This window comes from Eretmochelys imbricata, chromosome 6 (assembly GCF_965152235.1).
Source record: "Eretmochelys imbricata isolate rEreImb1 chromosome 6, rEreImb1.hap1, whole genome shotgun sequence".
Classification (NCBI taxonomy): domain Eukaryota; kingdom Metazoa; phylum Chordata; order Testudines; family Cheloniidae; genus Eretmochelys; species Eretmochelys imbricata.
Genome location: NC_135577.1, coordinates 90,906,058 through 90,919,070, shown reverse-complemented (window position 1 = coordinate 90,919,070; position 13,013 = coordinate 90,906,058). Strand labels below are relative to the sequence as shown.

At 47.8% G+C, this 13,013-nt stretch overlaps 1 protein-coding gene across 1 annotated transcript in view; it reads right to left on the bottom strand.

Annotated features, from left to right (window-relative positions):
- TTLL5 (tubulin tyrosine ligase like 5) overlaps window positions 1-13,013 on the bottom strand; it is a 207,789-nt gene that overhangs the window by 186,558 nt on the left and 8,218 nt on the right. The window contains exons 4-9 of the mRNA XM_077819170.1: window positions 9,763-9,845; window positions 8,890-8,996; window positions 8,237-8,367; window positions 7,511-7,593; window positions 5,219-5,288; window positions 4,794-4,878 (exon numbers count right to left, since the gene is read on the bottom strand). Of these exons, the coding sequence (XP_077675296.1) occupies window positions 4,794-4,878; window positions 5,219-5,288; window positions 7,511-7,593; window positions 8,237-8,367; window positions 8,890-8,996; window positions 9,763-9,845 (559 nt within the window). The remainder of the gene's footprint in view (window positions 1-4,793; window positions 4,879-5,218; window positions 5,289-7,510; window positions 7,594-8,236; window positions 8,368-8,889; window positions 8,997-9,762; window positions 9,846-13,013) is intronic.

Below are 13,013 nucleotides of genomic sequence, written 5' to 3'. Positions count from 1 at the left end.
GATATGAAAATAGGCATTTAGATTTTATGGAATAGCTTATATCTTTCGACCTACAGCATGCCTTTCATTAGAAGTTGGTCTACCATTTTGCATCTGAAATAGTATGCAAAGGGGTTGAGACAAAGATCCGGGGGGGGGGAGGAAGAGGGAGGCAGATGAAGAAGCAGGTTCTACAGCCTCTTTTCTTCTTTAGGATTCAGAAGCAGGAATAAAATCACTTGCTCCTGAACTCCAAGGGCAGTTCCTCCACTGGCTCCTGCTCCCAGTTGTACTAGAAAATTTACTTCCTGCCTCAACAATCTCTTGCAAGAGGTGTCCCTGGAAAGACACCAGAAGGGGAGAAGAGGGTTGGAAGAGACTGAAGATGCATGGGACATCTCTTCCTTATGATCTGAAGGAGCCAGTGGTGCAAGGTAATTCCAGCCCAAGCTTCTTGAAAATATGTGGTTACCAAGGGTGGTAAAGGGGAGTGGGGTGGCAGGGGGTGTAAAATAGATCTTGTGGTCCAACCAGGCTCCCAATGATAGTGTTAGACCTGCTGCCCATTCAAAGCCCCAGACTTCAGGGCAGCTGAGTAGGAGCCAATGGGTTACCAATAATGAAATCTCTACATCAGGGGTCAGCAACCTGCAGCACACGAGCTGATTTTTACTGGCACACTGCTGCCAGCCAGGGTCCTGGCTGCCACCCCCGCTCAGCCCGCTGCCAGCCTGGGTGAATAGAACCCCAGGCCAGTACTGGGCTGAGCGGGACTGGCAGCTGGGACCCTGGTTGGCAGGAGCTGGTGGATGGAACTCCAGACCAGTGGTGGGCTGAGCTGCTCAGCCTGCTGCCGAGCTGAGGTTCTGTCCGCCAGTGTAGCGTATTAAATTTCTCCTGCAAGTAGTGCATTCCTATGAGAGCACCAGGACTGGCAGCCGTAAGTAGTATGCCATAAGTAGCACATTCCTATGGGGAGAAATTTAATACAATACACCAGGGCAAGGAAGGCTGTGCCTCCCCAAACAGCCGCCCACTTCCTACCCCCTGACTGCCCCCCTCATAACACCTGACCCATCCAACACACCCCTCTACTCCTTGTCCCCTGCCCACCCTGTCCTGGGACCCCCTGCCCCGACTGCACCCCTCAGAACCCTCCACCCATCCAACCCCCACTGCTCCTTGTCTGACTGCCCCCTCCCAGGACCCCTCCACCCCATCCAAGCCCCCCTGCTCCCTGTCCCCTATCCACACCCCTGACACTCCCATGTCTATCCAATCACCCCTGTTCCCTATCCCCTTACCATGCCGCTCAGAGCATCAGGACTGGCAGCTGTAAGTAGTACATTCCCCTGGGGAGCAATTTAATACACTACACTTGGCCCTGCTCAGCCTGCTGACACTCTGGAGTTCTTAAAATATATTCTCTCACCCCTTTGATAAGGGGTGAGAGAATGTAATGTAATTGTATTACACTACAATTAGCTTAAACTTTGTTTGTATATTACCGTAATTGTTAAATGTATAACGTTAATATATAGGTTTGACAAAACAAAGTTGTACTTATGTGCCTGTGCTTGATGTGGGTTTTCGATGATTTACCTTCTAAAAATATCTCACGTCTCGCACCCCGAGAAAAGGCATCTCATACCCCCTAGGAGGTATGTGCATCCCAGGTTAAGAACCACTATACTAAACTGATAAGATAAGCATTTTAATTTAATTTTAAATGGAGCTTCTTAAACATTTTTAAAACCTTGTTTACTTTACATACAATAGTTTAGTTACATAATATAGACTTTAGAGAAAGACCTTCTAAAAAACATTAAAATGTATTATTGGCAAGCAAAACCTTAGAGTGAATAAATGAAGACTTGGCACACCACTTCTGAAAGGTTGCTGACCCCTGCTCTACATCTTTCTTTGAGGCTCAGACAATCATGGAGATTGGTAATACTGCATTGAGAAACACTTCCTGAGGTATGGCTGTTGCTTGCATTGCTTTCTTTTAAGGCAGTGGTTCTCAACCTGGGTGTATGCAGAGGTTTTCCAGGGAGTACAACTCCTCTAGATATCTGCCTAGTTTAACCGGCTACATAGAAAGCACTAGCAAAGTCAGTACAAACTAAAATTTCATGCAGTAGCCTGGAAACGTTGAGAACCACTGTTTTAAGGGATGGGACAGAGCCCTGAAGATCAGAGTTGCCTGGAATTCTTCAAAAGTATGTAGTGCCTCATCAGTGCCACTGCTAAATAGATGCTTCCTTCAAATGGGAGGGCCTCAATTATTGCTTGGACCTCCCTTGGGATCCCCAAGGGCTGAAGCCATGACCACCTCTTCATGGATATTGATGTTGCCATTATTTGCACCTCTTATCAGATAGATTTAGTGCAGCCTGTAGAGATGTTTAGCAGTTAACTGGCCATCAGCCATAAGAAATTGTGGTTCCTCCTGATGCTTCTCGGGTAGTTTAGCCATCAAATTGGATAGCTGTCCAAATTAAAAAAAAAAATCTTTTTGTGGGAGTAGTGTTTGGTAGTTTGCTTCCTTCATTTGTAGGCTTTCAACCAACAAGGTTGATCTTTTGTGGGGTCCTCTCACATGGGTATTTTGGAGGACTTACTGTTTTGCTCTCTGATACAGCTTGTACCACAAGAGTGCCAGGTATGGGATGCTAATAAAAATATTCAGAGGCCTGATATCTTCTGTCTGCTTTCCTGAAGTTAGTAGACAGAAGTTGGTGTGTGCCACATCCATCTGGCATGTTACAGTAGACCATTGCTGACTGGTACAGCCAACTTTCCTCAAGTTAGATCAAGTATATTCAAGAGTTTACTTAGTCCTGCCTCAGAGCAGGTGACTTGACTATGATCTACTGAGATCCCTTCCAGTCTTACGTTTCTATGATTCTCTTCTACAGTCTCTGCAGGGTATCAGCCATCTGTTTTTATCAGGTCCTAGAAGACACAGAATTAATCCTCCTAGGCTAGTGAAGGTATGTTCACTGCCTCAACAGGGCAGGACAACATTGGAGCTGGGATTTGATGCTCCTGTTCAGGAGAATGCTGTTCTTTTCCATTCTCCTCCTCTTGCCTCCCCAGCAGCCATAGAACTCAATTCACCCATGGAAGCTGAATTTGTCTCTTCAGTGATGGAGACCTAGCTCTGGATACAGTGGGGAATGCTGGCTTTCAGAAATAGGGCTGAATATCCCCAGGGGATCCAGTATGATCAGGGAAGGTAGGAGAGTGTGGAGGAGGGCACATCAAGGATACCAGGATGGGTGCTCCCTATGACTGTGTTCTTAGCTCCTCTAACTGAATAATATCTAGATTTTCTCCTGGACTTCCTCTGAGCTATCCAGAGGGGAGATGGAATATGAGGGGATGATTTCACAATACATTTTAGGGAAGAGGAGAAGGAATATACATCCTCTAACAGAAGAAGTCTGTCAGAAGTACCCTGCCTATGAACCAGGTAGGTTTGCACAGGGGTCTCTTCCCTAGCCAAACATGGAGGTTCTAAAGTTGCGGGGGGGGGGGGGGTAATTACCTCCTTGAATCTCTTAACATTGGGCCCAGTACTGGGCCCACCAAACAAGGCGATAAATGTATAAGCGCCAAATACAGAAGTACACAGTGCTGGGGCTAGTACAAGAGGGAGTACATTCCTAAGCCTTAGATGGTACCACCTGAGCTGCCTTAAATATCAGCACTGAGGTACCATCAAGTGTCTTATCCAACTTATATCAACTGAAGTCAAAACAAGTCATAACTTCTCACCTTCCCTGACACCAGCAGGAGGCCCAACCTGTGTCTGGCATCATCTCTGGAACAGTGCTCCTTCCTGCTTCTACCAGACATCAACGCTGATGTACTGGTGGACAAATTAGGCCTTTCAGAGGAAGCGGCCTGGGAGTGTAGCTCACCAGGGCACTGAGGGAGACGAATAGACCCACACACTGAGGCTTCTCCAAAGATATTCCAGAGTCCGAGGAAGCCTGCACTGACTTCTCCAGCAGGAAAAGCTTCAGCCTCCCCTCATTCACTCACTGTCTGGGTGCACCTGGAGAAGTAACCACCATGGAACAACATTCCACAATGTGTCCTTCCCTAAGGCACATCGGGCACTGACAGCATCCATCGCTGATCGACAGTCACACAAGGGACAGGTCTTAAACCTTGGTGACTTTAGCCTTTGCCATGATCTAAAAGCCCCTATATGGGGTAGACATTAAAAGCAGCGGGGGATTACGCTTAAAATGACAAAAATCCACATTTCTTGTTTTTTTAAAATATACTTGTACCTGTGCCAACTGGCAAAAGGAAACAACTAATTCTCACTCACTAATGAGCTAATCCTAAAATCAAAGGTGAATCATAGACTGCTCAAGAGAAGCAGACAGTGCTGGGGCTCCACGGATAGCAAGAAGGAACTGAGAGATGATAGAGTCCACTTTGCCTGGGAGTAGTTGGGGGAAGGGTATCTAGGGACCAGGCATGGCCCAACTGACACTAGCTAAAAAGAATCTGATCACGTGCATGGGGTGCAGGTGCACCAAAAATGGAATCTGTGAGGACAATCACTCCAAGATTTGTTTATCAAGGTTTTTCCCCTCCCATAACCATGTCATCAAAATCAGTCACTTCCCCTTCGGGCACATCACCACTAAATACCTACAACTAAAACTTTGAGGCACTCCTTCTCTGCCAGGCCTCTGAATGAAAGATGAGCAGGGCAAGGGTAGGGAGAAGCTCTCTTGATCCTAGAGCTTCAGGTTCAACTGCTTTGAGGGAAGGGGTGTGAATCCTACCTGGCTAGTCCTTCCTCGTAGAGGTAGACAACGAGCGGATCATAGGACGTCACCAGTACATACAGGCGCACATCAAATTTGAAGTCTGGAAGGGATTAGCAGGAATCAGTGACCACAAATACTTCCCAAGAGCCTCCAGACTCTGCACCCAGCTGAGGGGGGAGCGGCAGACCCTTCTGAGGGAGATGGTGTAAAATAGACAGCAGAGTCTATCAGCTTCTGCTGACTTGAGATGTTCAGAGCTTCCCCAACAGGGAAGCTCCCTGGGTTTGAGGAATCTTCTCTCCCCCCCGCCCCCATAGGTAAATCTCTCCAGCACCTTAGAACTATCAAAGCAGGTATGGCAGCCCAAATAGCTACCCATAGGCTGCTGAGACCATCTGGTCAGGAAATTCAGAGGAAGAAGTCAATTCCTACACACTCACCATCTATGAGCAGGGGGTTGTTGATGTAGCGGGACACCAGGATATTCTCTTCCAGGGAAATCTGGTTTGGCTACAGAACAAGACACAGCATCAGTCCAAAAGTGAGGAAACCATGAATCCAAGGGCTGACTTTACCAAGAGCCTTTCCATTCTAAAGTCATTCTGTGCCATTACAGCTGCTGCTAGGGAAAAGGCTGGCCAGTAAGAGGGTATTTAGGGTAATTAGACCCTGATCAGAAGCTTAATCAGGGTGTTATTACATTTCCAGAGAACCTGCCATCCCAGAGATCCCAAAGTGCTTTACACATAATATATAAATTTAAAACTACACACACACACGTGTCCTCCTGAATTGGTCTCAATAGCTGTTTAACCGCTCCACAGTGATTATACACAAGTTAGGGGCTGGAAGTCTCAGAAATGAGAGTCACTTTGACTTCCTAATACTCTGATGTTAGGTATATTGACCAAGCACAGGATTAGGGGGCTTACTTTCTTCTCAGGCATCCAGGACTGGCGATTGGTGGAGGCAGATCCAGAATAGAAGGACTAAATCCTGGGCCAAGATTTTAATTTTGAGGGTCTCCAGCATATGGAAGGAGCAGAGTCAAGAGTGGGGGAGATGACCTCCTCACACCTTCAATCTCTGGGGCCAGATCCAGGGCTGTTACCCAGCTACTCACCCTGCCTAGCTAAGCTCCCCTTATCCCAGTGTCAGACAGCAGTGACGCTGTTGTACTGACATGGGAGCTCAGGATAGGAAGCTCCATTATAGCTCTATGACAAATACACATCAAAGCCCTGGGCAACCAGATATGCTCTTCAGCATCACAGGCACAGGTCACTGACTGGGGAGGGAAGCTGTGCAACTTGCAGGCAGCAGCAACCTCTTCAGGAGACTCTTACTCTTCACTGTCTGTAAATCCCTTTCTGCCCCTTGCCACTAAAAATGGTTCAGATTGGTTAACAGATTCTTGTCCCAGTTTGTGAAGGAGCCAACTCTAATCCACCTCCCTGTCTTTCACTCACTTGTGTCTGGAGAGCCACATTTCCCTTGGCCTGAGCAGGAGCAATCTAGGTTAACTAAAGAGTCAGAGAGCTCAGGCTCTCTTGGTATGTCTCAAAAATGGCAGCCTGTTTTACTCTGGATCAGAGAAATAGTTGAGGATTTTTATTTTTTTTAAAAAACCACTTTCCATGAATAGATTCTAGAAAACACTCTGTGTGGAGGTCACACTAAGAAAAGTGAAATCTTTGGGCCAAACCAGCTGACATACTACTGGAACAGATATACAAAGAGATCCCAGGAGGGCCCTTTCCTCAGTTCATGGCTACCTGCCCATCACTTGAGCATGCACTCCCTCTCCTTCAAACAAAGAGCAAAGCGGAGTGCAGCTCTGGAAAGAGTTACTTCATGCACTTGGCTAGCTGCTCCCTTATTCCATGGGAAAGGATCCAGGTAGAGGACAGATGAGGCAACCTGGCCCCTTCACTGCAGGGACAGAGGAGGGAGTAAATGAACACAAAGTGACTCAGCAACCAGCTTGGTAGTATGCCAGGAACATTTGCCTGTTAGTCCCTAAGGCTCGGAATCCCCTCAAACCCTCTCAGCTCCAGTTGAGACTCAATTGCCACTAGTGAGAAATTGATTCTCTGCACAGCATGCAAAGGGCAAGGCAACTACTACAGCCAGCACACTGTGCTCAGAGCATCAGCCCTCAGGAGAGGCCTGGCACCATTGGCACCATGAATCCCAGAGCTCTCTGTGTCCAGAGCACAGAACAAAGGCCTCTCCCTGCCACTCCCATAATGGGGGTTTTCATTTTGCTGAAAGTTATTCAACTAATTGGGGCGATCAAACAGCCATGGGAGAAGACAACTCAGGGTCAGTGAAAGCAATGATGAATATGGGATTCAGCTCTCCATGTCAGACAGCCTGGAATCCGCGCTCAGCTTTCTGGGAGTCTTCCCCAAGGCAGCCTGCACCATTAGGGAAGCCCAGGATGCAGCTGCACAGCTATTCATATTGCATCAGGAACAGTCTTCTGGTTACTGCTGCATCTGAGACTTAAGAGGTATATGTTGCAGGACATGAATCATGGAAAAACAGGATGCTGTGGGGCATGCCAGCTGCTTGGGGGTGCTGATCACCTACCAGGTACATAATGGTGCTGAAACTGACAGCAGTGCCACCTGCTGGTGAGATTACCATGGCGCTTGCTAAAGGTGACAGTGGGAGGGAATGGAATGCAGCAGCATCTGGGGAAGGTCAGCATTCTGCTAAACACTTACATTGTTGATCAGGTAGACGCCCCGCCCCCTGGAAGAGGCCACAGGTTTTACTATCCAGGGACCCCTGTCCTTTGAATAAGAACCTAGTCAAGAGAGAGAAGCATGAATCTGAAATGTCTTCCAACTTTTTGTAACGGCTGCCAGGGTGTTCCCCACAATAGGAACTCTTACAGGGCTTCTAACAGTTCTAGCATGAATGTAGACAATTCCTCCACTTTTTTCCTGCTTTTCCCTATGGTGTCAGAAAGCCCCAAGTGCCCTCAGTAGGTCTGTTATTGCTTAAGCTGGAAACTGGCTTCTCTTCTCGGTCTGGTATTTCTCCTGGTGCCTCCCCCTAGCATTCCCAGATGTTGGCCAGAGATGGTATGGTGTTGGCCTACAGAAATTCTTAAGGATAAGCCCTCTGATGCTCCGACCCATTAGCCCTCCGGCACTAGGATTTCTTTCATCTGCAACTGATAATGCTGAAGGGCTCAGCTCTCACACTGAGGCTATGGGGTAAGCAACTTTCCTAGGACAGGGAGGATATAAACAAGCCAAAAAAACCTGTTTCAGATAGTGTTATTCTAGCCTCCCTTCCCTCCAATTGTTGTTGTTCACAACACAAGCTGAGTTGTTTCTCTCAGGGGCCCCAAGCACAAAACTGAATAAGCACAATCCCCCACATACACCTACTTACTCCCTGGCTGCTGCTCAGGGCCTGGGCATTGCCAGCCAGTCACTTACTGCAGAACTCCTGGTACTCTGCAGGCAGGATGAAGGTCTGAGGTAAGATGTGGAATGTCTTGAACCCGTGGGTGTACTGCATGCGACTAACATTCTTGTACAACCTGTCTTTCCGAGTCAGTTCATAGGACCTGAAATTACAAAAGCAGCAGCTAGGTCTTCTCCATGAAGTGACCCTCAGCAACCCACACCAGTGTCCTAACACTGAGGGTTTAGTTACTAGGGCTCTCAGCTCTGCCAGAGAAACCTCAGTCCCAACCTGCAGCATCCCCTTCTATTCCAGTCCAGGGTCTCCCTTTAGCTTTGCCAATACCCCTCAATCCTCATCTGCAGCAACTCATGCTATTCCTGTCATGGGCCTCCCAAGGCAGAGACTGACCAGAACTGCCATTTTAGTGACATGGACAAACAAACCCACCCAACCCCTTTCAATTGTACACCAAATAAAATGACACCCCCCAATACCTGGGCTAGAAAGGCAAGTGCACTAAACCTAAGTACTGTCTTCTTATTGCCAGATAGGAATGAGAGACAATGTGTGGCTCAGTCCTGATGCTCTGGGACCTGTGCATCACCCACCCCACACGTTACTTAGAGACATTGATCTTCAGTCCCCACCAGACACAAGAGCTTTGCTGAACAAATTCACTAACCTGGGGAAGTGGTTGACTTTCTGAATATCTGAGAGGGTGCGCAGCAGGTAGGGCTTCAGGTGGGATCCTGTCCACATGAGGTTATAATCACTACTGTTGGGGTGTACCTGAGGATGGGACAAAGCCCAGGAGCAGATGAGACAGACCATACCACCACTAGTAATAAGCACTCTGCCCTCTACTTTGAGGGACCTGGGAACTTTCTAGCCTAAGAGTCCCATCTACCCACTCATGGATTGGTCCCACTACAGTTTGAAATATTCCTACCCCAAGATGTTGCAGTGTTGCTAGGAGCTATTAAGTCACATCCCAACGCTAGATACAGTTGTTGGGAAAAAGCTATTTTCATGGGCAGTCTCAATCCATTTTTAAACCGTTCTGAAGTCCCTCAACAATCCTGGGAGATTGAACCTTAATCCGTCTCTTAAACAAAAGAACTCAACACTCACAGGTACCTGCTGAAATATCCTGGACTGTACACAGGGTGCTGATATGGAACCTGGTAGATGCTAGAGAATGATAAGCATTATAAGGCACCACCACACATGCTCCTGCCTGCTATCTTAGGGTATGAAGTGAGGCTCCAAAAGGAAAAAAAAAAAAAAAAAAAAAAAAAAAACACACATCATCGACCTGTATTCTTCCAGCTAAGAATGCTTCAAAAACTGGGTTTACAATGAGAGAACAAAGAGCACCACTGCAGAATGGCAGAATTGTGCAGTGTTCCCTGATAAACTGGCTGAAAGTTAAAAGCACCACAGGCCCAGGATCATGTGCTATATCCGGATTTGGAAAGAAGCCCAGAATTTCAACCTTTGCAGCATGTGTCCAAACTCAGTGGCTCTCAATATCCTGGAGATCTGATGCACATACCTCGTGGAATCCATGGGCAGTCAGCATGCTGCGCACCAGGCGGCTGTCTGTTTTCACAATCTTATAGGACAAGCGATAACGCTCTGTGAAGGCAAGAGATGGAGTTAGTGACAGCATCTGAGGTACCAACAGCCTGAGTATCAAATAATAGCAAAGCAAGATACATGAACCCTGCACCGCTTCAAGAGGGAGAAGAGTGCCATTGCACTTTGCACACTGCAGTTATAAATTTTATTAAAGCTAATGTTTAAAAGCAAATTTACACAAATTAAGAGGGAAGGTACTGTACATCTGGGGTCAGGCTCAAGGTATGAGGGATTACAAGTATTGGTTACAAGGTTCACAGGATACATACACAGTACATAACCATCATAGACCCAGATTGGGGTGCGGGAGTTTTTAAAATGTCAGTGGATAAGTGGTCTCAGGTATGCCACCCACAGAATGTATTTAGAGTCCAAGTCAATACTGGTAGAGTGAATAAGTACGTGGGTGGGGTGCGTCCCTTGGTTCGTCAGGGGAGGAAGCGGGTTATTTCCCTGACTGGCATTCTTGATTACTTGAGATGGTACTGACCATAAGCTGTCTCATGAGCTGGGCATAGCGCCAACTGACTCCGCATGCTCTCAGCACTGGCTCGTTGTGCGGGTCCCACGTGCCCAAGGCCCCCCCCATGACCAGGGCATGAATCTGAACCTTGTAGCCCTGGGCTCTCCAGGTGTCAGCCAGCGAGGTATATTTCAGCACCTTCCGAGCCCAGGCCTCATGGAAGGTGGGTCACTTGTTTTCAAATGGCACCATTACGTCCACCATGAGGACCACCTTCTTTTCTGCATCATCATGACGATGTCAGGTCACAGTCGACTGTCCGTTCTGGGGACGACAGAGTTGATGGTGATCTTCCCTAGGGATGGCTGAATGACTTTCATCAGCCGGTTCTGGATGGTGGTGTAGCAGTGCCACCAGGCTCCGGATTGGTGCTGGCATCCACACAGGATGTTAGGTAGGGTCTTGGAGTAGCACTTTGCACCCTGCAGTTATACTATATCCCTGATGAGTCTCTAGATGCAACAGCACTTGGCAAAGCACAGGGTTACACAAGATCCCTGTGCAACTCTGAGTGGAACAGCACACAGTGATGCAGCAGTGGATTATACCAATCCCTCAGTGGTCAAATTTCTTCCTTTAGTCAGTCCAGTCTCTTATGGCCTGAGATACCATCTGTTCACAGACTTTTCAGATATTTGATTCCCAACAAACCCCTGATTTCTTTACAGGTCTCTTCATGGGCTCTTTTGCAACACTCCAGAGTGTTATCCTAATATCTTCTGCACACCTCAAAACAAGTCCATGCAGCCAAGACTGTTTGGTTCATGCCACAGGCCCCACATTAACATGCACAGCTGTGGATGTGGCACTGGTCCCAGAACTTGAATGCTCACACCACAGCAGTCATCTAATGCCCACACTACACAGTCATCTAGTGAATGAGACATGAGCAAAGGGAGCAGCATTGGACTTTGAGTCTGTACAAATGCAAGGAGCAGGAGGACTGGGGTGAGTAAAATAGTACAAAGTTTGAGAGAGAGAGAAAAAAAATCAGTATCCACAGTGAATCACAGAGCCAAGAGCAGTAAGCAGCATTGGAAGTATCAAAAATAAAGAACTAAATTAAAAGATTAGTGGATAGAGGAGACAACAATGTAATTTATGTGGAACTATTAATTTAAGGGAGTTCAGCAACAAAAGAAATCGTCATGGGGCTGGAATAATGGATTGACAAACCAAGGTACAGAAGAATTAGCATGAGGCTAAAGAATTGCATAGGTTAGTTCAAGCTAGAAATAAGGAAGCAAACCAAGTGCAGAAAAGTAGATTGAATCTCAGGGAACTTGTTCATATTGCTAAGAACTGGTCTCCAGAGGGCAGGGGTAGGTGCCTCACCACTCAAAACATTTAAACCTGGACTGGACAAAACCCTTGAGAACAAGCCAGGTTGGACTAGTCTTCTCTATGTCCAGTTTCTATGAAACTGACAGGACACCACACCACTATAAGGCCCTCAGAGTAAGAGCAACCCCACCTACCAGCATACAAGCACTGATCTCGGACACAGATTACATGGGCCTAAAGTTCTCCCCGCACAGGTTATCTATCCTACCTAAAAGGGCCATAGGCATTCCTGCCTGGGCTCGACATAAGCAATTAGAGCATCAATCAATAGGAGGGGGAAAGTGTCTGCATCTTAATGAAAGAAGCCAAGGGGAATTCAGCTTTTTCCTAATTCTTTACATACAACCTGAGTCTTGGCAATAGAAATGCTCCCAGCACCCAATGCAAGGAGATCAACTCTTGCAATTCCTGACCATTTACAAGGGCTCTACCTTTCTACGTGATTTTTTACTCTCCCTAGCTGAAGCTAAAATGCTTTGGTTTCCCAGCCCCAATATCACAAGAGATTGGACTTCCTTTTGTTTACATCTACTTCTCTGCTAACAGTCCTGATAATGGAGATGGACCAAGAAGTTAGTAGGGTTTGTTACGGTCAATGCTGCAGTTGGGCCAGCAAGGGGTACTTGCATAATTTCTGATGTGTCCCACTAAAACTGCCCAGGTTTGTGTGTTTTTAACTTCTTGACTATGGAGTCGTGAATTACCATCTAGATCAGGGGTGGGCAAACTTTTTGGCCCCAGGGCCACATCTGGGTCGGGAAATTGCATGCAGGGCATGAATGTAGGGTTGGGGTGCAGGAGGGAGGGAGTGCAGTATGCAGGAAGGGGCTCAGGGCAAGAGGTTGGCGCGCAGGAGGCGTGCAGTGTGCAGGAAGGGACTCAGGGTAAGGGGTTGGAGCGCAGAAGGGGTGCAGTGTGTGCAAGGGGCTCAGGGCAGGGGGTTGGGGTATGGGATGCAGGAGGGGTGCAGGCTCTGGCCTGGTGCTGCTTACCTTGAGCAGCTCCAGGGTGGCAGTGGGGCTGAAAGGGGTGGGGTGCACAGAGGGCTGCACCCGCTGACCTGGCCTGCGGGTACCTCCCCTGAAGTGCCCATTGGCCATGGTTCCCCATCCCCAGACAATGGGGACTGCAGGGGGGCAGTGCCTGCAGGCAAGGGCTGTGCATGAAGCCTGCTAACCCCGCTCTCTTAGGGGCTGCAAAGAGATGGTACCAGCCACTTCCAGCAGTGACGTGCAGCCAGTGCAGGCAGGAAGCCTGCCTTGGCGCCACAGGGGTGGCAATCCCATGGGTCGTAGTTT